The sequence below is a fragment of the Simochromis diagramma genome, unplaced genomic scaffold, assembly GCF_900408965.1.
Source record: "Simochromis diagramma unplaced genomic scaffold, fSimDia1.1 OVJJ01000419.1, whole genome shotgun sequence".
NCBI lineage: Eukaryota > Metazoa > Chordata > Actinopteri > Cichliformes > Cichlidae > Simochromis > Simochromis diagramma.
In genome coordinates this window covers 3,540,197-3,568,108 of record NW_024387244.1, presented here as the reverse complement: position 1 = coordinate 3,568,108, position 27,912 = coordinate 3,540,197, and the positions used below count along the sequence as shown (strand labels likewise).

The 27,912-nt window shown below is 41.9% G+C and overlaps 5 protein-coding genes across 11 annotated transcripts; 2 read left to right on the top strand and 3 right to left on the bottom strand.

The window, feature by feature from the left end:
• Positions 1 to 21: 21 nt before the first annotated feature.
• On the bottom strand, positions 22 to 9,108 carry malt2 (MALT paracaspase 2). 5 transcript variants are annotated; one of them, XM_040052980.1, is made up of 17 exons: positions 8,822 to 9,108; positions 8,152 to 8,306; positions 7,812 to 7,978; positions 6,555 to 6,685; positions 6,249 to 6,393; positions 5,980 to 6,167; positions 4,749 to 4,845; positions 4,492 to 4,542; positions 4,104 to 4,193; positions 3,814 to 4,017; positions 3,480 to 3,657; positions 3,324 to 3,398; positions 3,066 to 3,193; positions 1,459 to 1,608; positions 1,212 to 1,369; positions 912 to 1,049; positions 22 to 734 (listed from the first exon to the last, which is right to left on the bottom strand). In XM_040052980.1, exons 2-17 carry the CDS (start codon positions 8,286 to 8,288, stop codon positions 291 to 293), a joined length of 2,481 nt encoding a protein of 826 aa, XP_039908914.1. In that variant the 5' UTR covers positions 8,289 to 8,306; positions 8,822 to 9,108; the 3' UTR covers positions 22 to 290. The 5 variants fall into 5 exon arrangements, with proteins under 5 accessions (XP_039908914.1, XP_039908911.1, XP_039908912.1 ...); XM_040052977.1 differs by having other exon boundaries at positions 8,757 to 9,107; XM_040052978.1 differs by lacking the exon at positions 8,822 to 9,108 and adding an exon at positions 8,392 to 8,743.
• Positions 9,109 to 9,255: 147 nt separating this feature from the next.
• On the bottom strand, positions 9,256 to 12,440 carry mrpl54 (mitochondrial ribosomal protein L54). The gene is made up of 3 exons (XM_040053029.1): positions 12,193 to 12,440; positions 11,837 to 11,993; positions 9,256 to 9,816 (listed from the first exon to the last, which is right to left on the bottom strand). Exons 1-3 carry the CDS (start codon positions 12,317 to 12,319, stop codon positions 9,684 to 9,686), a joined length of 417 nt encoding a protein of 138 aa, XP_039908963.1. The 5' UTR covers positions 12,320 to 12,440; the 3' UTR covers positions 9,256 to 9,683.
• Positions 12,441 to 12,505: 65 nt separating this feature from the next.
• Positions 12,506 to 15,289, top strand: fam32a (family with sequence similarity 32 member A). Of its 2 annotated transcripts, none has more exons than XM_040053034.1 (4): positions 12,506 to 12,647; positions 13,977 to 14,124; positions 14,927 to 14,980; positions 15,107 to 15,289. In XM_040053034.1, the coding sequence occupies exons 1-4, from the start codon at positions 12,574 to 12,576 to the stop codon at positions 15,173 to 15,175; spliced, it is 345 nt and encodes a 114-aa protein (XP_039908968.1). In that variant the 5' UTR covers positions 12,506 to 12,573; the 3' UTR covers positions 15,176 to 15,289. The 2 variants fall into 2 exon arrangements, with proteins under 2 accessions (XP_039908968.1, XP_039908969.1); XM_040053035.1 differs by having other exon boundaries at positions 12,511 to 12,647; positions 13,980 to 14,124.
• Positions 15,290 to 15,375: 86 nt separating this feature from the next.
• Positions 15,376 to 17,497, bottom strand: fh (fumarate hydratase). Its single transcript, XM_040052988.1, has one exon. The coding sequence runs from the start codon at positions 17,432 to 17,434 to the stop codon at positions 15,935 to 15,937; it is 1,500 nt and encodes a 499-aa protein (XP_039908922.1). The 5' UTR covers positions 17,435 to 17,497; the 3' UTR covers positions 15,376 to 15,934.
• A 1,131-nt stretch (positions 17,498 to 18,628) lies between these two features.
• hdgfl2 (HDGF like 2) lies at positions 18,629 to 27,764 on the top strand. 2 transcript variants are annotated; one of them, XM_040053010.1, is made up of 17 exons: positions 18,629 to 18,892; positions 19,507 to 19,583; positions 20,088 to 20,226; positions 20,575 to 20,722; positions 20,762 to 20,790; positions 21,257 to 21,393; positions 22,069 to 22,138; positions 22,242 to 22,428; positions 22,566 to 22,650; positions 22,776 to 23,073; positions 23,152 to 23,285; positions 23,388 to 23,455; positions 23,587 to 23,657; positions 23,753 to 23,854; positions 25,599 to 25,758; positions 25,877 to 25,995; positions 26,630 to 27,764. In XM_040053010.1, the coding sequence occupies exons 1-16, from the start codon at positions 18,821 to 18,823 to the stop codon at positions 25,972 to 25,974; spliced, it is 1,875 nt and encodes a 624-aa protein (XP_039908944.1). In that variant the 5' UTR covers positions 18,629 to 18,820; the 3' UTR covers positions 25,975 to 25,995; positions 26,630 to 27,764. The 2 variants fall into 2 exon arrangements, with proteins under 2 accessions (XP_039908944.1, XP_039908943.1); XM_040053009.1 differs by lacking the exons at positions 18,629 to 18,892; positions 19,507 to 19,583; positions 20,088 to 20,226 and having other exon boundaries at positions 20,664 to 20,790; positions 21,257 to 21,379; positions 22,242 to 22,422.
• The last annotated feature ends 148 nt before the right edge of the window (positions 27,765 to 27,912 follow it).

The following is a 27,912-nucleotide window of genomic DNA, read 5'->3' as shown; positions in this document are numbered from 1 at the left end:
CTAAGGCATGTTACAAAAAGGTTAAAGGTATAAAGTTTATGCTTTATTCTCCTGTTTTGAAGGCAGTCTTTGGGTTGCATAACATTGTTACAAATCCATAATAACAAAAAAAAAAAACATTACACAACTTAATGCATAGTTAATACAAAGATCAGAGCTTAAATGGCCCCCATACAGTCCGGGCCGAATTTAAAGAAATGCCATATTAACAGGACTTGTCTGTCAAGCTTTCCACACATTCATGATTTTGTACTGCCGATTTATTAGTGGGTAGAGGCTGAATCTCAGTCTCAGTAAGAATGAAAATTGTACATGTCACTGAACTTGTAGTTTGAGTCATTTACTTTACTGTGGGGCAAACTTTTGCTGGCAACAAGAGGTCGAGGATTATCTAGTATTTCAGGACTGTCAGTCTCCTCTGGCACATTGGCACTCCTGGGTGATGTCGGGGAGCCACCGGTGAAAGACACACTGGCACTTTGTGCATGATGTGACCATGTGTTTGAGGCTGTACCAGTCAGGGACAAGTCTTCACCAAAGGAGGAGCATCCGGGAACGTTAAAAGAGTCGAGGCTGAAGGACGAGGAGGCAGAGCTGACGTGAGCTGCTCGGGGTTCGTGGAGATTGAGTTTGGAGACCAGTGGTTTGCCGACTGTTACTTGCTGCCTTTCTTGCACTTCCTCATCCATGTTGGAGTAGGTGTAATGGAGGCATATTGTGAATGTGAGCTCCCTCTATAAAGACAGTAAAAAGCACAATTTGTTTTGGTTTTTTTTTTAGCAGTTATGAAAAAGTATCGGCTGCAGTCTTCCTGTTTTTTAAGTGAGCTGCAGCAGGCTTGGCATTGGAAACGACTGCTCTGAGGTCATAAATAGAAGAACTTATTGTAAAAATAGGGAAAAATGACAGACCTTGAGTCTCTGCAGGCTGCGGATGTGCGTGTAGAGACTGTGGGCTTCTGGTGAAGGAAGCTTCTCTTTTATCAATAATAAACAGCCAGCTTCCAGTAGAGACTCCTGATTGCTCTTCTTCAAATCAATGTCCACATCCTGCAAAAGTGATACGAAAACTCTGTAAAGCTCAGTGCATTTTCAATTAGATGCTTGTGCTTTAAGGAGCTGCAGCAGCAAATTTAGTCCTGGGTAAAACTTTGTCTGTTCTGTATTGAATCACAAGCTTTTTAAATCTAAGTGGAATAATGTGTCACACACCTCAGGGAAATCGGTAAGCTGAGCCGAGCAGGAGACTATTTCATCGGGTTTGTCAAGTATCCGAGTGTAGATGACCATGACGTTGGAGAATTCTGCAGCAAATCCAAGCTGAACCTTCACTCCACAGTCAAACTGGAGGCAACGGCTTTCAGGGAGAACTGTGAAATAAATAAATAAATAAATAAATACGAGTAGAAATGTGCCTTTTGAAATATTTCATCATTTCAGTTAATACTTTTTTTTTTACCATGTGCAATAGCCCACTGCAGGTTTCGAGCTGAAGAGGATGCAGAACACTCAGAAACCTGTATCCTGTCAGTGAGGGAGCGTCTTTCAGAGAGATTACTGCGGAGCTCCAGCGCCTGCCGCCCTCGTGTGATTACACAGCGACCCATGTCTGAGAAGAAAAACCAAGCTTTAATATTGGGAGCACAGATGTGACGTGTCTATTTTTCTGTTGCAGGACATTATTTTTGTTTAAAACACTTTAATAATAGGACTAATATGCATTTTAAAAAGGGTCATAGATGATCTTATATCTTTAAATAACTGGAAGAAATCAATTTAATAGTTTTTCTTGCAGGCTGTGCCACTAGATCTTAAATCTGTCATAAGACTAAACAGGTCATAAAATCAACAAATAATTGTAAAGATATTTAAAATAGAAATGATGCATTCGGTTTGCAGTTATAGTTTGCACCAAAGGGTTCTCAGTTTTTTCATGCTGCAGCATGTATAAGTGGGATATGACTGGACCTGCAACATCCTCCTTGTTAAACAGCATTTAGTGGGCTTTCAGGTTTCTCTTCATATCCACGTAGGCATATTGCTACACCTTGACTCAATCCATCTAAGTCTGGTAAATGTTGCCAATGAGTCAACATGCATGATAAGTACTTACATGAAAAATCAGTGAGTACCTCCCCACTGACCCCCTTGGAATCAGCTTTTCTTCCTCCAATAACTTTGATAGATTACAATGAAGCCATGAAAAAATTTACCTTCGTTCTATGAGCCATTTCCGGGTCACATGCATTTTAAAAACATAAAAGTGGCTTTAATAACGGTGCTCACAGTTCACACACATTACAAAGCTTCACCAAGGGTTCGAGCATCGTGCCAAAATCGAAAGGAATCAGTTTGTTGTTGATGCTCACAAAGTAGGAGATGGATATGCAAATTTATCCCAGCATTTCAGTAAGTGTCAGGAATAATCATTTCTCACTCCTCACACGACTTTGCAGAATTCCTGCAAAATGAAGGATGTTGAACTGTTTTCACAGTTGAACTAATTTGAAAAGAAAAGCGAATGGACTTCTGTAAGTTTTGTGAAGACGTTTCACGGCGCATCCAAGAGACATCTTCACTTCTAAAACTGTCGGAGTCGGAGGTGTTTAAACCCTGTTGGGGGTTATCCCTTAAAAGGGTCGTTGACCCACTATTAATCGCGCTTTATCACATTAGCCAAGACATGTGTCAGTGACACCTTGCCTCATCCTATCATGTGACCTATTATAGTAAACTGATGCAATATTTTGGGGGAGCTTGCAAAGGATCTCAAGACTGCACTGTAGGTGGCCAACAGCTGGTGTCAGTACCCAGCCACTCTGTTCGATGATTGTTATTCACAGTGGACACAGATTCCCCTTTTACTCCTCTTTCAAATCTTCTGTCTTTGAGTTCCAAAATGTGAACATTGGCATCCTCGAAAGAGTGACCTTTATCCTTTAGGTGCAGGTGTGCAGCTGAGTCTTGTCCTAAGGACTTAAGAAAATCTCCGGGAGCAGTGCGGCACTGCCAGAGCAGTTGCGATCCGACCTCTGATTATATCGTACAGATTGTTGAGTGCTCTACCTTCAGCCACTCTGTCGAGCATAACGGTGACCTTCTCGTCTTCACAAACTCGCCGTTTGAGGAAGTTTATGAAGATGCCATTTGACACGTCTTCCCTCTTCACCTCATACGCTTCAGCGTCTACGCATCTAAAAGACAGCAACTTTCACATGAGTTTGACCTTGTAGCCTGAAGTAGAAATACACAATAAGTGCTAGAAAACAACACCCGATACTAAAGAAATTCAAAACTGAACCGCATTTAGGACTGGGAGCTTACGTGGCATAACCAAACACTATATTTGCTGTGACCTTCAGCAGTCCAGGCTGCACGATGACATCATCGTGTGGGTTTCTGAAAAAGAAAACGGACGAACAGATTCAGAGGGTCTGCGCTGATTATAATTTCATTAAATAAAAACAAAACAAAACATACCTTTTGCGACACATGTCCAGCAGGAATACATTAAGACCAGTCTTTTTCTCCTGCATCTTTGTGAGTATATTCTGTACACACAAGCAGTGGTCTGATGTGTAGGAGACCGGCGCGTCAATGGGAACCATGAAGCTGTTTCCATAGTTCTCATAGCCATGACCAGCAAAATATAGCAAACCTTCAGAAGTAAAGAAAAACAGATGCAATTATTTATCCTAGTTGTATTCTTTTTTTTTAATTAAAAGTAGATTTTACAAACACAGCGCTGCATTTATTTTATCAGTAAAGCGCCGCGCAGTCGCTCAAAGTGGACAGACGTATGCAGCAGACGTACCGTAGACTCCTTTGTCAAGCAGCAACAGGAACTCAGTAACAGCGCTGTGCATCTCCTGCCAGTTGAGGTCGAGCAAAGAAACCACCTTGAAGTCCAACTGTCGAAGAAGGTTGGTCAACTCGTGGACGTCAGAAATGGGAGCACACAGCTGCGTGTGGTAAATGTAGTTCATGTTACCAATCAGAAGAGCGACTTTGTCTGTGGCTGTGGACAGGAAGAGAATGAGCAGTGAAATCCACCACAAATCGACAAAAGTAAGACTCGGTATTTGTTTGCTTGCGTAAATTCACCATAAACGTCCTTGGCAGATGGGGGCGAACTGGCTATCTGTTGAAGCGGATGTGTTCCTGGTACGTAGGTTTTGTGGACTTCCTGTGACTCTGAGAACACCAAAAGAAAAAACATGCTGTGTTATCTGATAACTAACAGTTTGTTTAACATCTCGTTTTCACATCTGTAAAGCCTGGTAACCAGACTTACTGTGTACTTCACATTAACCCAATTAACCACAGCTACAGGTAGCTGTTTTTGGTTACAGTATACACATGCACACTATCTATAAATACCACTTTTTAATTACCTGTTATATTTAAAAAGAGGAATCAAAGTCAGACAGGACATAGGAATTACAATACTGCGGTAGTTCCTCTAAATATTCTACCAGAAATTAAAGAGTACCTAGACCGCGGTCAACCTCTACCCAGGAGGCGTCAGTGACAGAACTGGGGCCTGCATGAAAGGGGAAAACAAGAACAGTTACCACAGCACGGTACTGCGATTTTGTAACTATACAAATGTGAAGTGTCAGACTTATTGTAATGTGCTTTTACTTATTTACTTCATGCAAATATATAAACATTTTAACATTAAGAGCTTACTAAATTTTCTCATTTATGTTCACATTCCTAATTTAGAAAATACAAACAATGGCTCACCGATGGTGACTGTTGCCGTGCTGCTCCACACCTCATGATACAAATTGAACACCTTGCAGGTGTACTCTCCTCTGTGTGCTGTGGTCACACATGGGATCTGCACAGATACAAAACATACGCCACATAGAGCATCAAGCTGACATCAAGCTACAACCTGCAGAGACGGAAAATGAATGTGGGAGTGCCATAAACTTGTAACTGCCAAGTGAGTATGGGCACAAAAGTGACTCCCGGTACATGGAGTGATTTGGATCCTTACTGATACTCACATCCCTCATGGGGGACCAAAAAGCCATCACGTGACAGCCAAAATGTAAATATGTAGGTTTTAAAATGCAGAACCCAGAAACCAATAGATGCTCACGTGCCTATCTCCATCTTTTATATACAGTCTATAACCGATATAACAATCAGCTGCATTTTAATGTGAAAGTTTAAAAAAAAATTAAAGGTGTTGCAGACATGTGACATTTTGTTACAAATGTTAAATGGACTGATTCTTATATTTATACTTTACTTGAGTAGAAGACGTCTTTGTGCTTTCTATCCAACACTCACCGAGGAATGCATCTCAGGGTTCAGTATCTTGCCCAAAGAAACTATGGCATGCAGACTGGAGCAGACAGAGATTGAACTAGCAACGTTCCGATTAGTAGATAAACTAGAATACTTGCTCTTTCTCCTGAGCCACCCAATTTAGGATCAAGTGAACGAGGTTCCAGTCACAGAGGTCACGCAGTCGCCACCCATCCAGTAAGCGCTGGTGGAGGTTGATATCGGTTGCTCGGGAAATTATTACTAAAGCCCAGGTCACACAGACCAGTCAGTGAACCCCCAGGAACCACTTGCCACTGGGGAAAAATGTATTTTCCTTATCTGGTTGATAAAAATTGCTTGGATGGACATGACAGATGTGTCTACAAGCATTGCGCAGTTAATCTGTGATGTTGAGTCATAACTTCTGCTTTTAGGTGAATACGGTACTCTCTCTGCAACAAATTTCATTCCCCACACAGCTCCAGGACCCATCGCCACATAGTTGTTTTCCATCCCAACTATATCCACATGCACAAAAATGCCCATCTTTCCATCGCAAATGGTGAATATATCATATCCAGTGCCCATGACGTCACATGTAAATCCACCGTGCTCTTTAAGTGAATATAATTCAGTGGTTTTCATATCCAGTAGAGAAGCAGCTCTGTGCAGCATAGCTGTGCTGCTTACTTACCCTGAGTGAGCTCGTCTTTTGTTGTGGCATGGGCACTTTGTTGTGGTACCACTCATACTGTGCAGGTGGGTTTCCCTCTGCAGTGCACTCCAGGACTAGAGTGTCCCCCTCAGAGGCTGCCTGGGACTGCGGGCGCTGGATGATATGCAACCCGCTCACTGAACCTGGAAACAGACTGCTGCTGCAGCCTGAGAAAGTTCACCAAAACATTACATCACATGCTGAAAGATAAATTAAAACAACGTCAGAGAAGCAGAAGGAAGAAGAACCTGCAGAGATGATCAAGCGAACTTGAGCCCACTTGGAGAAAACAAATTTCTCTCCATGGCTTATCCTGCAGATATAGTGACCCTGGTGGGTGGGGCTTAAAGGGCAAAGAACCAGTTCTGAGGAATTTCCTGATTCCCCCAAAATCTATAAGACAAAAGAAAAAAAAAAATCAATATGCATAAGAGTTCATAGCTGAAACTGTATTAAGATATTAAGATGGCAAGCTATCTCATTGGCTCTGCGGGTTTATGCAGGAATCTTTTTCCTTGTTTTTATAATCCATTAATCACAAAAATTTCAGTGACCTCCTGTTTGCCTTTGAACCACTGGTAGCCGAGTCCGGGGGGACCAGAGGCCCTGCAGGTCAATACCACATTGCTCCCAGGTGCGGCTTCCTGGGACTGCGGCTGCACTGTGATCTGAATCTGCTCTGCCACTACCACACAAACACACAACATGAGCAAATCATCAGATTCATGACACGTGAAAAACGACCAATACTGCTGTGCATATGTGAGTAAATCAGACTCATTGTAAATCAGTGGGCTCGTGCTTGCTGTTTACAATCTGCATACTACCGGCATACGGACACACCCCCATTTCTTTATATAGGGGAAACAGTTTACCTGAAGATGAAGTGGAAAGAGTTGTGATGTTGTAAGAGAGAAGCATACATCGCCGAGGCAAAAAAGAAGGAAAAAATGCGACTGGGGAAACTTAAATAATGGTGTCTGAAGTCTGAGGAGGTAGCCAGAAAAGGGGCAGCTTTCCAAAGAGGTTACACAGGCGTGATTACTCCAATTACTGGCTGAAATAACGAGGGTGCCGAATTACTTTTCCCTTGAGATGCTCACTAAAAGTTAAACTTGATATGAGAAGACTAACAGGGTATAAGAAAAATAAGAAAATGGGTAGAGGGAAAGGAGCATGTGATCTGTCGGCCGCAGATGATAAACTTACTTTATGAAACTGGACTGTAAGTGACGAATCCAGTATAGCCAGAAGTCATGTGTAATTAAAGATAGGATGAGATAAGAGATACTGGAATGTATCTTTTACATTTAAATGTGTTTAAATGTAAAGGTTAAAGCCTATACTTTACCATTAAGCATTCTGTTTTCTTTACAAGTCATTTTATTTTTAAATGTTGATGTATTTTGGGGGATTTTGTGGCTTATGGGGTTCTGGAAAACTGTCTGTAATTATCAGGGTTAGGGGTTAGTCTTATTATTCGTAATAGTAGTATTTCAATATTCATTTACGCACAGATTTGTGTGTATGCCCTGTTAGTAAATGAGGGTCGATGGGTTTACTGTAGTCAAATGGCCTCCACAGTCACATGATTGAGATGACAGTCAGAGTCATTAGAATTAAGGTAGTTCTGAAGGCAAAAGGAAGTACTAGTGAGGTGTACCTAATAAAGCGGCTTGTGAATGTGTGTTTTACAGTTACATGGTCTAAACAGGACTGTGTCTTCCTCCTGTTTATAAGGAAACAGTAGGCAACAGTAGCAGTAAGAAACAGACTTTGCATATATAACAGCCCAGTGACTTCTCCTTTACCTGCAGTGGTGAGGAACTGCACAGCTTCCTGGTGCTCCATCTTCCTCAGGCAGTGGAGCAGGAAGTCCAGGGAGCAGGAACGCTCAGCCAGTAATGCCAGCATGGTGCGTGCCGGGCTGCCTGCAGCAGTCAGCACCTGGAGAGAACAGCTGGTCAGCTCCCGCTCACTGCAGGAGACAGGGCAGTGTGTGATGTTAGCAGATGGTGGCATAGTCAGTCTTGAGGAGGATCCATAACCCCCCATAACCACACACCATACAGTAGAGACACGGCTTAAGTTTTAGAAACTGTGAATAAAGCGTAAAGCTACCACCTTCACGTGATGCCTTCAAGGTCTCACCTGCAGCGGAATTTCGGCTGCTCGGACACCGCGTTAGCTAGCTGCCTCCATCCACAGGTGGAGTTGTCCAACATCTTTGCCAGCTTAATTAGGATTTCGTCGCTGAGAGTACCGATGCTCCTTTTCCACTCCTCCATCTTCGTAATTCTTCACTACTAACAAAGCAGGACATCGAATTTAAACTTTAGGAGCTAAAATCGCCGAGTGACTGCGCAGTCGCGGTTTCTCTAACGCTTCTACCTCGAGATGTGACTGACAGCGGTGATCTACAACATTGCTTTGATTGTTGAATGAATGCACTGCTTATTCGCCTACGGAGCCGAAACGCCACTAACCTACGGGTTGTAAACACAGCCTCGGGGTTTCCCGTTTCTTACTTTATGAAAATCCGCCTATAACTGCACACGCCCGCGGATCATAGCACCGCCGGGAAGCAGGATGAAGACTTAACAACGAAACCCCCCGAAATTGAACTGAGTTGAACTCATACCAAACTATCAAGACGTCCATTAATAGCTGCGCCAAGTGCCGCTTCCGCTATTTTGCGCTACTAAAACCTTAGTTTTTGGGGGGATTTTAAGCCGTTAAATAAGCGCTCGACTTACCAGATTTACAACAAACCGGTGTTCAAATCTCAAATACATAGAAAGAGGAACAGAGTTACTTTTACATTAACGAGATAGATGATGCATCCTGATACAATCACTCTTCCAATCTTGCATGATTTGTTCCCCAGATGAGTCGCTTCTCATTTCGGTTCCTCGTTTCTGCAACCCCTGCTGCGCGCAGTCATTTGCATGAAGCGTTTTTTATGGCAACACCACCACTATAGCTAGTATTTAAAGATCAGCGCAATAACTATTACAAACTGCGACCCAGAGCTTTTCCTGTGACTTGGGGTTGGGCTGAAAAGCACCGACTTACCAACCGTGAACACAGCTCTACATTACAACCTAAAGTGGTGTCACATCTGGATACCTAATATCAATTAAAGCAATGGGACAAACTCAACTTTTGAATATAATTTCATTTTTATTTATAGACAGTCTGCACATTCACAAACAGGCAAAGTGATTTGCAAAAAGAAAACAAAACACCATAAACACATGTTCAAATGATTTAATCCAAGTTAAACACAATGAAATCCTTTTTTTCTACTTTTTGCCACAAAGTAACTACTCCAGAGCGTTCTAGTATACAACAGAAATGTTGAAAATTGTTACTACGACTTCATGAAAACTGGTCAAATTTGATTTAATGAAGAGTTTGTCTGAAGTGAGACAATAACTTCATTAGGTTCATATGATGTTCAGTTTTTGCCTTCTTGAAGGACTCCTTTGCAGTTCACGCTGTTATATCACCACCTTTGTTTAACACAAGAGAACATTTGCATCAAACAGAACCAGCGATGAAGAGACAAAAGTCTCTCAGCTGTCAGGTGGGATAGACTGATCCAGAAGTCCGTTTCTGTCATGGTAATTCAGTCCAGGGTGTAAAACACTGCTGTTGCCCTCAGTAAGTCCAGTGAAACCCTAAAACTTCTTCCCTTTATGTAGTCTGTTGAAACGCCAAATGTTTTCCTTCCTCAGACGTTTCCAATACTCCCAAGAGTCCGACTCGAGCTCGTTCAGCTTTTTGGCTGCTCCCAGGTTTAACTGGAACAACCTGAGTGAAAGAAAAGAAAAAAAGAAAAAAGAAAAAAAGAAGTGAAATATCACAACTACAACAACAACTCACAAAGAAGTTCCCCGATTACTTAAGCAGTGAGTCGATATGTCTATGATACAATATCAACTAATATAAAAACCAAAAGCACTCATATTTTGGAAATGGCCAGCATTTATAATCACTGCAGGTAGAAAGGCTGTGGATGCCTTTGAGTTTAAAAATAGATGTAAAAGTTAATTCAATATAAAGAAAATTACCTACAAATGGCACAGATTTCACACAACTGCCAGCTTCTCCTAACAAGTTCTGGCCGATTGCAGACTTTTTGCTGTAAAACGAAACATCCACCAAGCTCAAATTTTGAAAAACACTGCACGCATTTTATGTTTTGCCCTTGATCTCGCTAAGCTCTCCTTTTCCCCCCTCTTCTCTTTTCCTTTATTCTCCAGCTGGTCACAGTTAGATGGCTGCCTCTCCTCAAACCTGGCTCTACTGGTTTCGTCCTGTTTAAAGGGAGTTCTTCCTTCCTGCTCTCGCCAAGTGCTGCTCATACGGTATCGTCTGATTGTTGAGGTTTCCTCTGTAATAAAGACCTTGAAAGGCCTTTATCTTTTAGTTTAAAGCAGCTTGAGGTGACTTATGAGTAGAAATGCATTTTATATTATCTATATTAAAAATACAGGCTTATTTTCTCTAGATTTCTTTAAACAGTCTTCAGGAATAGTTCTGCGGGCTTCTTGAAGGACATTCAAAGCTCTTCTTTGGATCTTGGCTGGCTTTTGTTGCATTCTCTGTCAAGATGATCCCACACTGTTTTAATAATGTTGAGTTATGGGCTCTAGGGAGGACAATCCATGACTGCATTTTTCAATCCAGATATGCTTTTATTGCATTGCATGCAATAAAAGGTCTCATCTGTTAGCTAGCTGCTAACCCATAGTTTACAAATGGCTGTGAACACTCACTGAACCTGGAACCACTTCTCGAGTGTCTTCATATACTTTCATGGACACAGAGCACAACGTGTTGAAATATGCTATAGATGTTCAGCTGGTCCAGCTAGTTTAGCTAATAGCTCTTTGGGAATCCCAATGTTGGTCCAAAAATACTATTTTATGCCTCTCAGCGCATTATCTTTGGCATTTTTTGTAGATTCAGCTAAAGACATGGGAACAAATGCAGCATATAATAGTTAATCCCTTGCCTAAGCTGCTTTTTGTCATGCTTGAATGATTCATGAGTCTCTGTTAAGTGGCTTAACAAAAAAAATGGGGGAGGGGGGACAGCCAATGTCCAAAGAAAAACTTAGAAAAAGTTCCCTGGAGAAAAAACGAAATACAATAAAGACATATAGTCATAGTCCCAACTCTGTGCTTCACTATTAAGAATAAATGTACTGTGGTATAACTGCTGAACAGATGTATTCTTATCACAGTCTGTGAGCTGCAAGAGGAACTCATATTTTACTTGATAAAGCAATGCATGCCTTTTATTCAGAGATACTGGTGTAAGTAGTTCCCCATTCACTGCCATCATTTTCAGAGGATCGCACCGTGGCCCTGATTAGTGGCACGATGTCTCATTCTGTACCTCTCGATCACTGCTGCAGCTGTGTTTCTGCTTTTAATTTAATCACTGATCTTCCACTTTGTGTTTCGATCTTTATAAAGATCTGGTATTCACAGTCATTTCAGGAGCAGATTTATACATTTGGACTACCGGTAAATGGAAATCGCACCTGCAGACAGATTTGTTTCAGGAATCACAAGTTTCCTAAGTTTTATATCAGTTTTGGAATTTTTTTGAAAACCAGTAAACTTCTGAAAAATGCCTATTAATTAATTTAAGCTAAGGAGGCACAACCAGCTTCTGGAGCCAGATGTGGACTTACTTTTCCCAGAACATCACACCATTTATTTGTTCAGTAAATGGGTGAAACTTCCACTGGATGTGTGTACGATGATGACACAACGAGGGAAAACATTAAATAAAACATTAACATAACGTGCACTCTCACCATTCAGGGTACTCCTCAGGAGGCTTCAGCTTGGGGTCTTCCCCTTGTTTGAAGATGTTGACCCCTACTGCATGAGATGTGAGTCTGACAGGGTCTTTACACACCTCTGGACCTTTCAGTTCCTCTTTCATCATGCCTTTACCCTTTCCCTTGGCCGCTAAAAGATGGAGGAAGAGATTTGTGACACATGCGTCAAATTAGACTCATGTGAAATGAAGAAAAAAAAATATCCACACAACATTTTAAATTTAATGTGATCTAAATGACACATGCAACGACATCTCCCCTTTTTGTTTTTATATAATCGCACACAGTAAAGTAAACAAGCTTGGCACACAGATGTCCTCTTTACTCACCAACTTTCTTAGCATATCCACATGTCTGTCCTCTGTTTAATACGCTCACTCTGCACAGAAACGATGTGTTGTTTCCGGTGAGGCACTGCGCTACCGGTGCTATCCGTAATAAACTGTACCGTAACATTTTTACTTTATTTTAAAAACGAACTCCACCATGCTACAATTTGACATTCAGTTTTGCCTCAACTTCCGCTTTCTGCCTCGTATTTGCCTCGTTAGAAGTAGAGTACAGCACCCCCCGTGGCTGGGAAGAAACACCGCAGGACATTTTCATGCATACTTGGGTCGCTTCCTTTCACCTCCCGATAGGTGGCAGCACTGATCCGTCTCTGTCAGAGCAGAAAGCAGAAGAAGAAGACGACAAACAGCTTCTCGAACATGTCTGAGTACGCTACAGTCCAGAAAAGTGCCCTGAAATTAAAGGGTGTGGGAGATATTTCTGCTGGGAAAAAGTAAGTCTTAGTAGTATCAGCGCTTAGAAGAAAATGTACGAAAAAGACATCTCTGTCAAGTCGATGAAATACTTCGAATTATGTGGTTGTGTTCGTACCAGGCTATGGTTAGCCCTTTTGCTAGTAGGAAAACAAACCTCTTTGTTCACTGAACGTGTGTGGATATGAGTAATATTACGTAATATTTGAAGAGGCCAACAAATATGAAAATAACATTTAAACGCATGCTTCGTGGCCTCAGAGCTGTTGATAGTAGAATTATGGACGGTAACAGAAGGGGTAGCTAGCTAGCTAGCTTGGCAAAAACAAAACGACCGACTAATATATACTTTCTTTTGCACGACACTGGATACACATCCCTTTTAAATGTTAAAATCTAAAATACACAAAACCAGCTGAATAGTTAGTTGTCCAGAAAATAGGAGACACAAGGTTTTGAACGCTAAAGACAGATGTGTGTTACGTAATACATGATTACTGCTGTAGTTGTGGGACTTTGCAGGCCTTAAGTGCTTACAGGATCTTTGTGTATTCAAATGAAACCGGTTTTTAGTGGTATTTGACTAACATACTCAAAAACCCCCAACTTGAATGGTATGTGCAGTACTGTGCAAGTCTTGTGGCACCTCTCATTTCTCTGTGTTTTTATTTTTTGCTGTAATTGTTTTTTTAGTTGTGTTGATAAAATAGTTGGCCAGGCGGTATGAAGCCATTTCAAAGGTTTTTATCTCACCTTAAAAATAAGGCAAATAGAAAAGAAGTTGGGGGCCTAAAAGAAAATTCATCTACAGTGGATGAATAGTATTTGAAAGTGTTGTCCTTAAGAACATCCCAAAAAGACCTGTTACAGAACCTGAGAGATGGCCCTTCAGTGGATCCATCTACTATTTGCTGAAGCTTCATCAGAATTGTACTTGGTGAAAGGGTGGCTGTCAAGTAACCATTCTCGAAGAAGGGAAATGAGGGGGAAAAGGCTGAAGTATATCAAATTACTCAAGAAGTGGAACAAAATCAGTGGCACCAGGTCTTATGGAGTGAAGTGTGAAATTTTTGGTCCAAATTGTTGTTAACATGTGGAAGAATTCAGGAGAGAAGTTAAAAATGGTTTCATTTTTGATCCCAAACACACAGTTAAACATTATTAGTCACCATTGGTGTACTCGATTAAAAACATTGCTGCAGCTATTTCCAATTTTTCTGGCAAAACATTTTTGAAAAAGAGGAGTGGCTCAAGACCTTTGCACAGTACTGTCCTGCATGTACATTTTCTTGCACAGAATTGGTAATAAATAATGAGGTATAACAATGGTGTTTCTCTTATTTTTTTAGGAAGAAGAAGAAGAAGAACAAGGAGAGCAAGCATCGCATGGAGCAGGTCGTTACCAGCCAAAGCGATGAGGAGGTGAAAACCAAGAAAGTATATCTTGACAAAAGGACACCGGCACAGATTGCTTTTGACAAGATGCAAGAGAAACGGGTGAGTTCTTTTTTTCCAGCGTTCAAGGGATTGAATTGTGAGGGGAAACAAAGCTAACATAAGTATTAATAGATTGTAGAAGTTTCTGTTTAGGAGAAGTGAATTATTTGTAAGGTTGGGTTCAAATTTGGCACTTTTCAGGACTGAAAAACAAACTTGAGCTGCTTGAAAACTGCAGCCAAATCTGTTATTCTCTGAAGTAAATTATCTAAACTCAGAATCTCTTTTGTTGTTTAGGGCAATATTTCCTAAAGCCGTCTTTATTGTCAGTATCATGAATTATAGCAGGGTTTCAATAACAAATCTGCACCAGGTCTGCCAGTGGAAAAACATCAATTGCTAATGATGTTTCACGAAGGTATTGATAATATTACCTCTAAGAGAGAGCCAACAATCTTAGCACTGTACAATAATTCCAAACTAGTGTAGTTTTGAAATACACATTTGCCTAATAAGCAAATTCCCAGTTCGTTTCTGAAAATAGACCCAAATCCCTTTGGGAATGGCATCCAGTGTGAAAATCTGCCAAATCAACTTTGGTGCTACCTGCTGCGGTGACCACTTGTGAACAAAGAAGCATCCAAACCTTGACTTGTTATGTAATCTGAAATAAATTCTTATTTTGTCTGTGTGTGTGTCAGTCAATCTTACTCCCACTAAATCCAGTAGTCTGTGTTAAGTGTTTTGGGGGTTTTTTTTTTTCTCCCTCTGGCAGAGATTTAAAGATTGTGGTGAATGTGTAAAACGAAAGTTCTAATGTAAATTGTTTGGTATTACATTTCTCTCCATTTCTTTTTAACAGCAAATGGAGCGGATTTTGAACAAGGCATCAAAGACCCACAAACACAGAGTCGAGGTAAGAGCTTCCTTAACTCGGCCTTTCAGAGAGATAGATATAAGACAACATTTACATAAAACTTAATATCAAAATTGCATATTTCTTAATAGAAACAGTTTGTGACATTATGTTGTTGTTTATCAGGATTTTAACCGTCACCTGGACAACCTGACAGAGCATTATGACATCCCCAAAGTCAGCTGGACCAAATAAAACCGGCGCAAATGTTCACTCTTGTTTTATCACTTGTACAAAATGTTTCTGCACCACGTTTTTTGAAATGTATATTTGTTGTTTACAATTAAAATTCATTTGATTTCACCTTCATACTGTTGTAATCCCTGGTGTTTATACAGCAGATGTTTAACCAATCATGCTAATGTGCGTGCATGTAAGCAAGAAAAAAATTGAAATAAGACTGAATTTATTTTAATAAATGCATTTCATTTAACGGACACATGGCATAAATGGCACACATCGTGTAAACCAAAACACACGAGGTACAATGTTATGTAGTGTTTTGAAGCAACCACAATGGCACTCCGAGCTGCGATGGTATCGACTACAAGCTGAGGAGGAGTTAAAAGTATTCTGACTCTGGAAGGAAAACAAAAAGAAAAAAAGGACTTTACATGTTTACATGTACAAAATTAAGTCATATTGATGACGAAGCTTTACTGCTGCTACTTCTTAAAACATTCCCTGTTAAGACACAAAGATAAAAGGTGTGTAGAGCTGCATCAGCTGTTTCATCCATACCAAAGGACCATGACACAGTGCACTTTGAACTCTACCAGTATGCCAGATATTACGCAAGTTGCGTCATACAACAGTATGCCAGATTTTTTGTTGAGAGATGAAAAGTTCAGGATCAAAAAAAAAAAATGCTTACTCAGTTCCACATCTGATTTACTTAAATACTCTTTTCTTTTGTGTAAAAGAGTTTTTTTTTCTTTTCCTTGGGTTGTCAGTTTACTTGGGTCCCAGCATGTCACTTGGCTTCACCCACTGGTCGAACTGCTCTTCGGTCAGATAGCCCAGCTCCACGGCCACAGCCTTCAGGGTCGAGCCTTTCTTGTGAGCCGTTTTAGCGATGGTGGCCGCCTTGTCGTACCCGATGTGTGGGTTAAGCGCTGTGACCAGCATGAGGGACTCGTTCATGAGCTTGTTGATCCTCTCCGTGTTGGCCTGGATGCCCACCACGCAGTTGTTGGTGAAGGAGACGGAGGCGTCGCCGAGCAGCTGTGCGGAGTTCAGCACATTCTTCACCATCATCGGCTTGAAGACGTTGAGTTCAAAGTGTCCGTTGCTGCCTCCGACGGTGACGGCCACGTGGTTCCCCATCACCTGGGCTGCCACCATGGTCATGGCCTCACACTGGGTTGGGTTCACCTTGCCCGGCATGATGCTGCTTCCTGGCTCATTCTCTGGTAGGATGAGCTCTCCAAGGCCTGAGCGAGGTCCTGACCCCAAGAAGCGGACGTCATTGGCGATCTTCATCATGCTGACGGCCACAGTGTTGAGAGCCCCGCTCAGCTCTACCAGGGCGTCGTGAGCTGCCAGGGCTTCAAATTTGTTGGGAGCGGTTACAAACGGCAGGCCTGTGAGAGAAGCAACGGTGGAGGCTACCTTCTCAGCAAACCCAATGCGGGTGTTAAGTCCCGTTCCTACAGCCGTGCCTCCAGCTGCCAGCTCATACACTCTGGGCATGGCTGCCTTTACCCTCTCAATGCTGTATTTCACCTGCTGGACGTAACCGCTGAACTCCTGGCCCAGCGAGAGCGGCACAGCGTCCTGAGTGTGTGTGCGCCCAATTTTGATGATGTCTTTGAACTCTTCAGCCTTTGAAGCAAGTGCGTCGTGCAGAGTCTGCAGGCCGGGCAGCAGGACCTGGTGGACCTCAGTGGCTACTGCAATGTGCATGGCCGTGGGGAAGGTGTCATTGGAGCTCTGACTCTTGTTGACATGGTCATTGGGGTGAACTGGATCCTTGGAGCCCAGTTTCCCTCCCAGGATCTCAATAGCCCTGTTGCTGATCACCTCATTGACATTCATGTTAGTCTGAGTTCCAGAGCCAGTCTGCCATACCACCAGAGGGAAATGATCATCGAGCTTACCGGCTGAAACCTCATCTGCAGCCTGGACGATTGCCCCAGCTATTTTTGGATCCAGGCCGTACTCCTTGTTCACCTGAGCAGCTGCTTTCTTCAGGACACCAAAGGCCTTGATCACTTGGATGGGCATTCTCTCACTTGGTCCCCCTATCTTGAAGTTCATGGTCGATCTGACAGTTTGGGCCCCGTAGTATTTGTCGGCCGGAACCTTGAGCTCCCCAAACGTGTCCCGTTCAATCCTGTAGTCCGAGCTGGCCATTCTGGACGTGCAGGTGTGGAGTTTAGAGGTAGCGCTGAGCCTCTGCAGAGTCAGGAAGTTGCAGTTAAACTGCTGAACGCGTCCTAAAGACCGAAACATGGCTTCTCACTAGAGGTGATTTCGGGGGGAGGTCAACGTTGCTTTCCACATTGTAATATGTCATTGGGTGATCAGGAAACTGATCGGCGGTCAGCCAATCGCGAGGCAAGAAAGGCGGGATTTCCGCTGTGGCTGTCGTATCAAGAGAAAACGAAGAGACAGCTTCATCCGGATTAATGAAGCTTTCCAAACATCCCACAACTCTATTTCCGGTGCGACAGGGAAGTCTGTTTGACTTAAAAGAATAAAAGTCGAGAATTTAAATAATTCAGTCATTTAAAATTGATTGCGTTTAATCAAACCTGAAGACGACTTTTAAATACATTTTGTTGTGAAATAAGTGATATTGGGTATGTGTGAAGCTTGTTGGGATTGATGTGCTTATATTTTTACTTTTAAGAATGTCTGTCTTACTTCGCGTTTCTGTGTTTTACTATTTGAAAAGCATAAATTATAAAGACTCTTTATTGTCATTATACAAGCATAACGAAAATGCAGCTACACCACCCTTACATGGTGCACAAAATTTCAGTAACAGCCAAATATACTGACGTGTATACGCATACACATATCCACAGGTTTAAATAGTGATGCAGTGTTTACTACTATAATCTCACAGCAGAAAGTTCCCAAGTTCAAATCATTTCACACATCTGGGGCTTTCCTGTGTTGAGTTTGCATGTTCTATCCTGGTACACTGGCTTTGCTCGACAGTCCAAAGAGGTGCATCTAAACTGAACACTGAATGTGTGCGTAAATAGTTTTCTGTGTCTATCTGTCCAGGATGTACCATGCCTTACTTCCTATGACAGCTGGGAGATTGGATAAGCAGAAGAAAATGGAGCGATACATACTTCCCCACATATGTATGTAAATGCATGTATGTATTCAAGGATATTGCAAGTTTACAGACCATGAAATATGCAAATAACATAGTCATAAGTATATGTCTATAGTATGTCTGAGTATGTAAACATGTGGAACTGAACTGTATAATTTTGCATATATGTATTTAGTTTGTGTAAATTTAAGCTACACTCTTAAAAAAAATATTTTCGTGATTTTTCTTTGGTGGAAAACTAAAATTTGTTTAATCGCGGCCAAAAAATGTTTATATGAAGGAAAAGATAATTTACTCTTTAATTGAGTCGTTTTTTAAAGTCTTTCTTTTGAAGGCTAACTTGGCACCCTGGAGCGGAAACGGTTAGTACGTAGCGTCTGGCTTCACGCAGCTTCTCGCGGTAACGTTAGTATACTGTTAGCTTGGTAGCTAACACCACCGTTTCCAGGTTTCGTGTCGACCTGAAAACATCAAACCGAGAGAGACACAGAAAGACTGCGTATCTTAAACCTTTTTAAACCCAGGCTGTGCAGAAGAGAAGAACAATGCCACACAACTTCCAGCCCGGAGACCTCGTCTTTGCTAAGATGAAGGGATACCCCCATTGGCCAGCCAGGGTAAGCAAGCAACGTTAACAGCAGCAGCAGTCTGAGAGGCGGAGGAGGGGGTGGGCTGCTCTGCACGGGACGCTGTAGAAGGTTCTCTGTAGATGTTCTCCACTACGTTTATGGACACAGACAAACAGAAAGCGTAGGCTTACCTCTGCAGGGCTGACAGGCTGCAGGTGTGCACAGGCCCACTGTCAGCGTATGAGCGGCAAAATTTGCATGAGATGCTCGTGGCCTAACCTACACGGAGACGTTCACCACCCCAGCTAACGTTGTTTTTATGGAGATGACGTTTAAAAAAAATTGTGGATTTTTTTCCCCCCCCTCCCCTTTTTAAAAACTTGCTGATATTGTAGAGCATATTTCCCTGCGCATTAAAATGGATAAAACGACTATCAGGTTGCGTTTGTTGTTGTTTTAACTGCTAATTGCACAAATGGCCAAGGGGCTGACCGTTGAAGTGGCACATTTACGGGGATTCTGATGAGCAGAAACAACTTTTCGAGCCACAGTTGTGTGTTCAGTCCTGTGTCTGCAAGTGAATGTGTGACATGTCATCTGTTTGCTCTCTTCATTGAAAATCATGCTTTTAAAAATTCTGATTATTCTTTTTTTTTAAACAGATTGAAGATGTGGCTGATGGAGCAGTGAAACCACCTCCTAATAAAATCCCCATTTTCTTCTTTGGGACACATGAAACGTAAGTACACAGAGACTAGAGTTAAGTGTATTTGCAGAACTGTTTAATCTTGGAGGGATGCAGGTGTTGTAAACCTGCACATTGGCTGAAATTCATCAGATATGTTTACTTTTTCTGGTTAAATTTGGTAGTTCCAGTTTTGAATTTAGGCTCTGGCTCACCTGTTTTTAAAAAAAATCCCCTTTGGTAGAGTGACGTTGGCACATATAACTACTTTGATGTGAAACTACTGTTAATTTGAGTCAGTCTTAGTGCGCAGTATGTTTCCACAAGATGTGTTGACATATTTGAACTGGTGAGACACACCATCTGTTTGACAAGATGGCACCTGCAGTATTTTAATCTGTCACTAGGTGGCACAGTGATCTGCTTCAAAGTCTGGAGTCGAACGCCAGCCTTCCTAAACACAAGTATAAACATCCTGTTCATTACTGAAAGCCTGGGACATCAGATTGTTTCCCGTCAGTTTGCTTCACGTTTTCTTTATTTTCTCTGTTTTCAAAGAGCATTCCTCGCACCAAAGGACCTTTTTGCCTATGAAAAGTACAGAGAACGATATGGGAAACCCAACAAAAGGAAGGGATTCAATGAAGGCTTATGGGAGATCCAGAACAATCCACATGCCTCCTACAGCGCCCCACCTGTAGTAAGTCTCCGTCATCTTCCCAAAATCCTGAAGCACGCATAATTCAGCATGAAATGTAAAAGATACTGGAAGCATATTTGTTTTTTCATAACCCTCATTTGGGTGATTTTTGTGAGCATAGATTTAGGATCTGCAGGATGTACTTGGTAGCGACTGGTTTGATTCAAATGAATCTACTTTTCCTTCTCATGAAAAATTCCTTGTTCAGACTTGGAGAGACTGTGGCCTGTGTGACCTTTACCAAAGCAGCTACTGTTCTTCACCAGGATCTTTGCTGCTTCTCCCCTTTTTGTCGCCCTGTTCAGATATTTTTCATTATTGTATTTTATTGTGTTTTGTCTGCAGCCAGCTAGCTCATCTGACAGCGAGGCTGAAAATGCAGGAGGAGGAAGCGACGAGGAGGACGATGAGGAGGACGCCCCGGTTCCTCGGAAAGCACACACAGGAAGTGAGGTTGATTCAGATTCTGGGAGTGAAGACAGAGGAAGGGGGGGCGGAGGAGGAGGAGGAGGGGGCGGAGGAGGAGGAGGAGGAATGAAGCGAAAGCCACAGGCTCCTAAGGTAATTATACGAGGATTATATTGTTAGTGGATGTGTGTCATTACAACTCGTCCAGTGATTTGATTTAAGATTCACTCCTGTTGTTTTTGATGTTGAGCTTGATTAAAATAAATGGTTTCTTTGGTCACAGTTTGGGCCACAAAGAAGGTTTTTCTGGCACACATGACCAACTACCATCAGCAGCAGCCAAGTTACTGTAACAATTTGTCATTCATGAATAGTTACCGAGAATTGGAAGAGGTGAAAGAAGAGCACACATTTTCTGGTGGCTTTTTTTTTTTTTTTTTTTTTTATAGCCGATGTTGTCGCAGCAGTGATATAAGCTTAATGAGCAAGGAATAAAGGGATTTGTCTGCATGACTTGAATATTTGAGCAGTGAGATTATTTTTATATCTCAAGTGACCTATAACTGTTCAAATTTTCTGTTTTCTGACAAGTACTTTTTTTTTTTTTTTTTTGTTTCAGCGGCCTCCTCCTCCAAAAAAGGCACGAGGCTCATCGAGCGACCGAGATGAAGAAGAGAGTGGATCTCCTTCTGAATCAGAACCCACACCTTCGGAGTCTGACTCTGGGAAAAACAGTGATCAGGTAATAACATGTGCGTACGCGCGTGATTGTGGAGGAGTCTGATGCTCAAAGCCACTTTTGGTTGCCTCTCATTCACAAATGGGTTGCTATATATATCTTTCTGTGTGGAGTTTGCATGTTCTCCCCGTGTTTGCGTGGGTTCCCTCCGGGTACTCCGGCTTCCTCCCACCATCCAAAGACATGCAGCTTGTGGGGATAGGTTAATTGGATAATCCAAATTGCCACTAGGTGTGAATGTGAGTGCGGATGGTTGTCTGTCCCTGTGTGTTGGCCCTGCGACGGACTGGCGACCTGTCCAGGGTGTACCCCGCCTCTCGCCCTATGACAGCTGGGATAGGCTCCAGCGCCCCCCGCGACCCTTGAAAGGATAAGCGGAAGCGGATGGATGGATGAAATTAATTTCTTTGGTCATGGTGGCATAAAAACTGCACATACAGAACGACCAGTCAGAGTTTGGTGGGTTTTGCCTCAAAGTAAGGTTTTAAAGCTTTTTTTTTTAGGTGCAAGGTGCAGTAAATTACAGCTTTATATCCAATTAATTTCCCAATTTTCTTCCCATTTTCCAATATGGCTTTTGATTGGCCTTTTCAGGGCAGGGAGGAGACAAACCGCTGTTGTGTATTTCTTTCGTGTCTCTATCTTATAACGTCTCAGCTGCGAATCATTTGATGTTTGTTTTTCTTCAACAGGACTTTTACTCCAGAGAAGAAATCTGGTGGACGAGGTGTGAAGAAAGCAGGAGGCAGAGGGAAGAAAAAGGTGAACCAGAAGGCCCCGTCACAGAAAGAATTACCTGCCACAAAACTCGGTGTCTTCTCTTTGCATTTCCAGCTTTCGTTACTTTTTCTCTGTGACCTTGCAGAAGGCTTCGTCCGACTCTGATTCAGACTCGGGATCGGCATCGGAGAAGAAAGTAGCAGACAGCGACTCGGAGGACGAGAAGCCTCGACCGGCTCTGTCTGGCTCAGAATCCCAGTCTGGCTCAAAGTCTGAATCGGAATCAGATCCTCCCCCGCGGAAGGGCCCACAGGCTCGCAAGAAAGGTGCGAGTTTAGTTTTGCTCTTTTATTTACTACAGTTTCATCTACAATCGTAGCGATGCAGATCGATGTTTAGAAGCCATTCTTTGCTCGTGAGTTAGTGCAGAGTTTTTCAAAGTCTGTGCTCGTGTCTTTCTGATTCACAGAGAAGCCGGCGCCAAAGCCTCGAGCACGGAAACCCAAACCTGCGCCGGCAAAGCGAGCGCCTTCATCGTCCTCCGACAGCGAAAGGTCAGGCTGCTCCCAGGATTTCTTCTTAACGATTTATGCACCACAGGTTAATACAGTAAGAGAAATTCTACTCCATACATTAGCTTGGCATAATTAAGGTTGCCTTGCCCTCCCACCTCTCGCAGTGATAGTGAACCCGACCGCATCAGCGAATGGAAGAAACGAGATGAAGAACGCAGAAGAGAGCTGGAGGAGCGGCGAAAAAAGGAGGAAGCCGAAGAGCTCCGCCGGCTACGTGAGCGAGAGAAGGAGGAGGAGGAGAAGAAGAAAAAAGACAAAGATAAGGGTAAAAAAGAGAGTGACAGTGACAGCAGCAGTAGCTCAGATGAAGGTATAGACGATCACCCGTTGAAGAAGTCCAAGAAACCGCCCCCACCACCTATCCCTGCGCCCTCAGACTCTGATTCTCCGCCACCAGCTGAGGTACGTCTGTTAACATAGAGTAATGTTTTTGCTTTTGTTAAAGAAATGGGATTATACGTGATACTTTCCCATCAAAAGGTAAAGAAGCCACCCAAGAAGCTAGACAACCAGAAGAAAGCAAAAATAAAGAAAGAAAAGGAGAGGAAAGAACGAAAAGAGAGAGAGCTGAAAGAGAAGAAAGCCAGACGGTCAGAGGAGAGGTCCAGAGCGAGGTGAGTGCTCAATGGGGAACAGACTACTGCATGCACAGCTCATCAGGAGAAGGTGATCAAACATTAATGTACACGGATCACAGAGTTTCCTCTCTGTCTTAGGTCCAAGCCTGAAAAGCTGAAACGCAAACCAGAGAAGCTGCCGGAGAAGAAGGTGGAAAAGAAAAAGGGTCAGTGACTCTCGCTGTTGGCTGAAAACATGCAGTGTCATTTATATAAGAGAGAGAGACAAGGTCATTTTTGTTTTCATTATCAAGAACAGATGAAGATATAATTTAGTACTTTGTGTGTTTATTTGCAGAGCCGTCACCTGGAGAAAGGCTACAGAAGCTTCATACAGATATAAAGTTTGCACTTAAAGTGGACAACCCAGTACGTAACGCTTAAGACGGTGATTAATATGGTCACATAAATGTTTCGGGTTTCTTTTTATTCTGGCATGAAAATTCGGTTTGTGTGGTTTTCAGGACATAGAGCGATGTCTACAAGCACTGGAAGAGCTCGAGGCTGTTCCCGTCACCAGCCAGATCCTACATAAGAACGCTGAAGTTATTGCCACACTAAAGAAGGTGAATTTGTTTCGTATTGCTCCACTGTTCTTTACTTCTTGGTCCACAGCTCCTTTTGGTGTTTAAGCTGGAAAACCTGTGCTAAAATTTACTCAAGTAGTCAAAACGCAACACAAGGTTGGTTGAGCAGTAACTGTTTTGCCCTTGTGTTTTTATTCTTAAACACTTGTAGAGTAACTTTGCATAAGTCACCGTTCACAATAGTACTTATTTATTTGACACTGGGCTTTGATGCAGCCTGTCCAAAACAGGGCATTTTGGTTCCTCTGCCTTTAAGCCAGTTTTTAAATATTTGATTGGCTAACTTTGAGCAGTGTGAAGCTTTGGCTCGTAGGGATTACTTACACACACGCTGACATCAATTGTTTGAAGTTTGATCAATTGTTCATGTGTATCCATCTCTGTAAAAGTATGTACACGACAGGGAAATAATAAAAGGAAAGGCAGGAGTCTTTTTTTGGGAGACTCATTGGCAACTTTGTTAGTTACAACTTGCTATGACAGTGGTGGATACTCTTCTGCTTTCTAAACCGCCTTACTTCTACATGGCATAGATACAACAAGGCAGGAACTCCAGCAACACTTAAAGGTAAAGAGGAACAACTTTATTAACTGACCAGCGTGTTTCGGCTTGTGGCTTTCATCAGGGTCATAATAACATAGAAAACAATTTGTGTTTAAATAAAGGACAGGAAACAGAAAAAAGGGGAAAATTTTTTTCAAATGAACCAATCACACCTTCACGGGTAAACCAGCTGACGTATAACAGGTTGGTATTGGTTAATAGGTTAATTGGTTAAGTCACAGCTCAAATGGAAATTGGTGAAGTTGTTGCTATGGATACGACAAGGTCGGGGGGCGGGTTCATTTCACTGCAGGGCAACCTGCATGTGGCGAATAAAATTTGAACTTGAACTTGAAGGTGCAGCACACGATGGCATCACACAGTTGCTGCACATCTGTAATGCAAATCCTCAGCAGATGTGCTCAAATGGATTGAAATGTGGTGACTTTTGATGACTGGGAACTCAGAAGATGGGTACAGCATGTTCAGCAGCCATATTGTGTGTTTTCTCTGTAAACCATAGAGATAGATGTGTAGAATCAGCAGTTTCTGAAATACTTAGGCAAATTCATTCAGTACCCAAAGTTACTATAGTTAACTAAAACTGTACTAAATATGGAGAAACTGTATATGGGGGAAAAACATTGTAGTTAAAAATAAAAACTGGATTTTTGGAAAGATTAAAACTGAAATTATTGAGAATTTGGAAAACAGAGAAAATATCCTTATGTTTAGTCTTTGTTAGTTTTTGTTAGACCATTAAAGCCTCATCAGGGTTTAATGGTCATGTTTATTGAGACTTTGGACATCTACCAGACTGAGAGTCAACTGCTTTCAAAAAGTTCACTATTTTTGTTGGAATACTTGTACTGATTTTCCTAAATAGATGTCCTCCATACAGTAACAATTTAAAAAAAACTAAAGTCACTTAAGTCTCCCTTCTTCTGATGCTCAGTTTGAACTTCAGCAGGTCATCTTGACCGTGTCTGCATGCCTAAATGCGCCGAGTCGCTACCATGCGATTGGCTGATTAGATATTTGCTTTAATGAGCAGTTGAACAGATGTACCTAATAAAATGTTCAGCAAGCGTATGTTTAGCAATCTACGTGTTTTTTATTTGAACAAATTCATATAAAAAATGTTACCGGACTTATTTGACATGTTTGTGTTCATTTTAGATCCGGCGGTATAAAGCCAGCACTGCAGTCATGGAAAAAGCTAGCGACGTCTACAACAAGTTAAAACTGCGTTTTGTGGGCAAGGCGGAGGTGGCAGCTAAACCTAAAACTGAGAACAAGGAGCCAGAGAATGATGAGGAGAAAGAGACAGAAAACACAGGTAAAAGCACTCGTTTTGGATTTACTAAAATCTGGATTCTACTGTTTTCTACGTTTTCTAGTGCACTTTCTTTGGGTTTGTCTGCTCGCTTATTTAAATCTGATTTTGCCGTGAGCAGATTCCACACCTGTGAATGGGGAATCGGAGCAGAAAAAAAATGACACAGAGGGAGAGGAAAAGCCAAAGTCACCCGTACAAGACGAGAACAACAGTTGATACGGCTTCAAGTCCAAACAGGTGAGCGTCACACGTAAACCCACCCGTGACAGGATGCGAGCTTGGGATAAAAGTCACATTTGGGTCACATTAGCAAACGAGACACATTTTTGCTATAATCAGATGATGTCATGTATGATGTTTTCAAGCATGCCTGCTCTTCGTTGGACAGTTAAACATAGGGAGGGGGGTACCATCTTAAATTGCCTGTGATTGGTCACAGGACCACAACCAATGGGAATAATATCCAATCAGAACTATATCTCATACAGGACAAACAGTTTATAAATAAATAAGAATATGTCAGAATAATCAGAGCCTAGAAAGACAAATAAGGGAAGATAAACATGTGTCAGGCAACGTCTAACAATAAAACTCGATACGTTTGGTTGGACACACATGAAACCTACTCACTCGTTCACTATGTGTCTGCTATATAAAATAAATAAAATTGTATGAAAAGTTTTTGAAAAGCACGCTACACAAAGTATTTAAAGACACCTTCGGTAAGAGGTCTTATGGTGCCGTCAGGTTATGTGTAGGAAAACTCCTAAAGAGGCGCCTGCATTGTTGGATGCATGATATTTACTAAATAAACATTATCGGGCGTAATCTTGTTTTACGTGTATTGTTACGACTCTGCGATCCTCTTCAGGCGAAGCCCGGACAGCTCGGCCGAACAGCAAACGCACACGTACGAAGAAGAGGACAACTCGATCTCTGCGGAGACGGAACAACCTGCCGTCGAGAGCTGAAAGCATCCCTCACCGACCACTGCAGTGGACCAAGTGCTAAAAGATGGTGGCCTCTGTTTAACATGACGCAGTGCTGCTGGCCCAACAACATTGCAACACACACCCAGCATTTCCTACCTTATCTGTTACTTCATTGTTCATGTTTTAGACATTTTTGTACTCTAACCATACCAAACCAGAAAAGGCCCATTTTGAGTCCATTTGTTCATCACATCAGAAACGACATGCTTATTAGTGAGCTAGATAACGGCACCACGCAACACTCTTTGGTTTCCGAGATGTACTTTTTCTTTTCTACGACACTCTGGCCGTCCTGGATCCTCACTCCAAACTCCCGCCAGCTCCTGGCTGCTTTCTTCTTTCTAAAATCTGAACTTTGGTCTTTCATACTGTGTGTATGTCAAATGATTACATTTTTAGCTCTTCTATATAGAGCGGGGTAATATGAGATGAAACTGAATCTGATGAAGAAAATGGGAAGAAATGAGTTATGCTTTTTTGTGTGTGTGTGTGTGTGTAGCTCTTACATCTGTTGGCTTCTTTCTTTTTCTTTTTTTTTTATAAAGCCTGCAAAACATCACAAAGGCCTCCTATCTGTGTGTTTGCCATAGTGGGAGGGGTAAAATGCTACTTGTCTTTTATGTTAAGTATTTTTTTTTTTAATTCTCTGGTCTTGATCCAGTGAATCCAGTCTGAAATGTAAAGAGTCACTTACAACTGTTTTCTGGTTGAGGTCCACCTACTGTTTTTATAGCCTCGTTTTCAGATAGATACAGTTTTGTCTAAAAATAATAATCTATGTGGAGTTAAACACCTTGTACTCTCCTCTCCCCTAGTGTCTGCTTAATAAATGGAATAACGCACACATTAAAAACAAAAACTGCCCTTAAAAGCTAATGAGATCTCACGTAGCTGCAGCCTTTTTTTTTTTTGACATGTTTTTTTTCTGTCATGTGCATACAGCCGGTGTTTTTAGTGCTATGTAAATTGGTAAAGTATTTCTATCACTAGACTTGAATAAAAATATCAGCATGGTTTTGGTTCTACTACATTTTTTTGGTGTTTTGACAGTCGGGGCTCTTCCATGCAGTCATTATTCTCACATGCTACACTGACTGTGTTCTGATAAGTGGTTAAAATATCAGTGGTGGAGTTTAACTTGTTTAGGATTAAGAGAATAAAC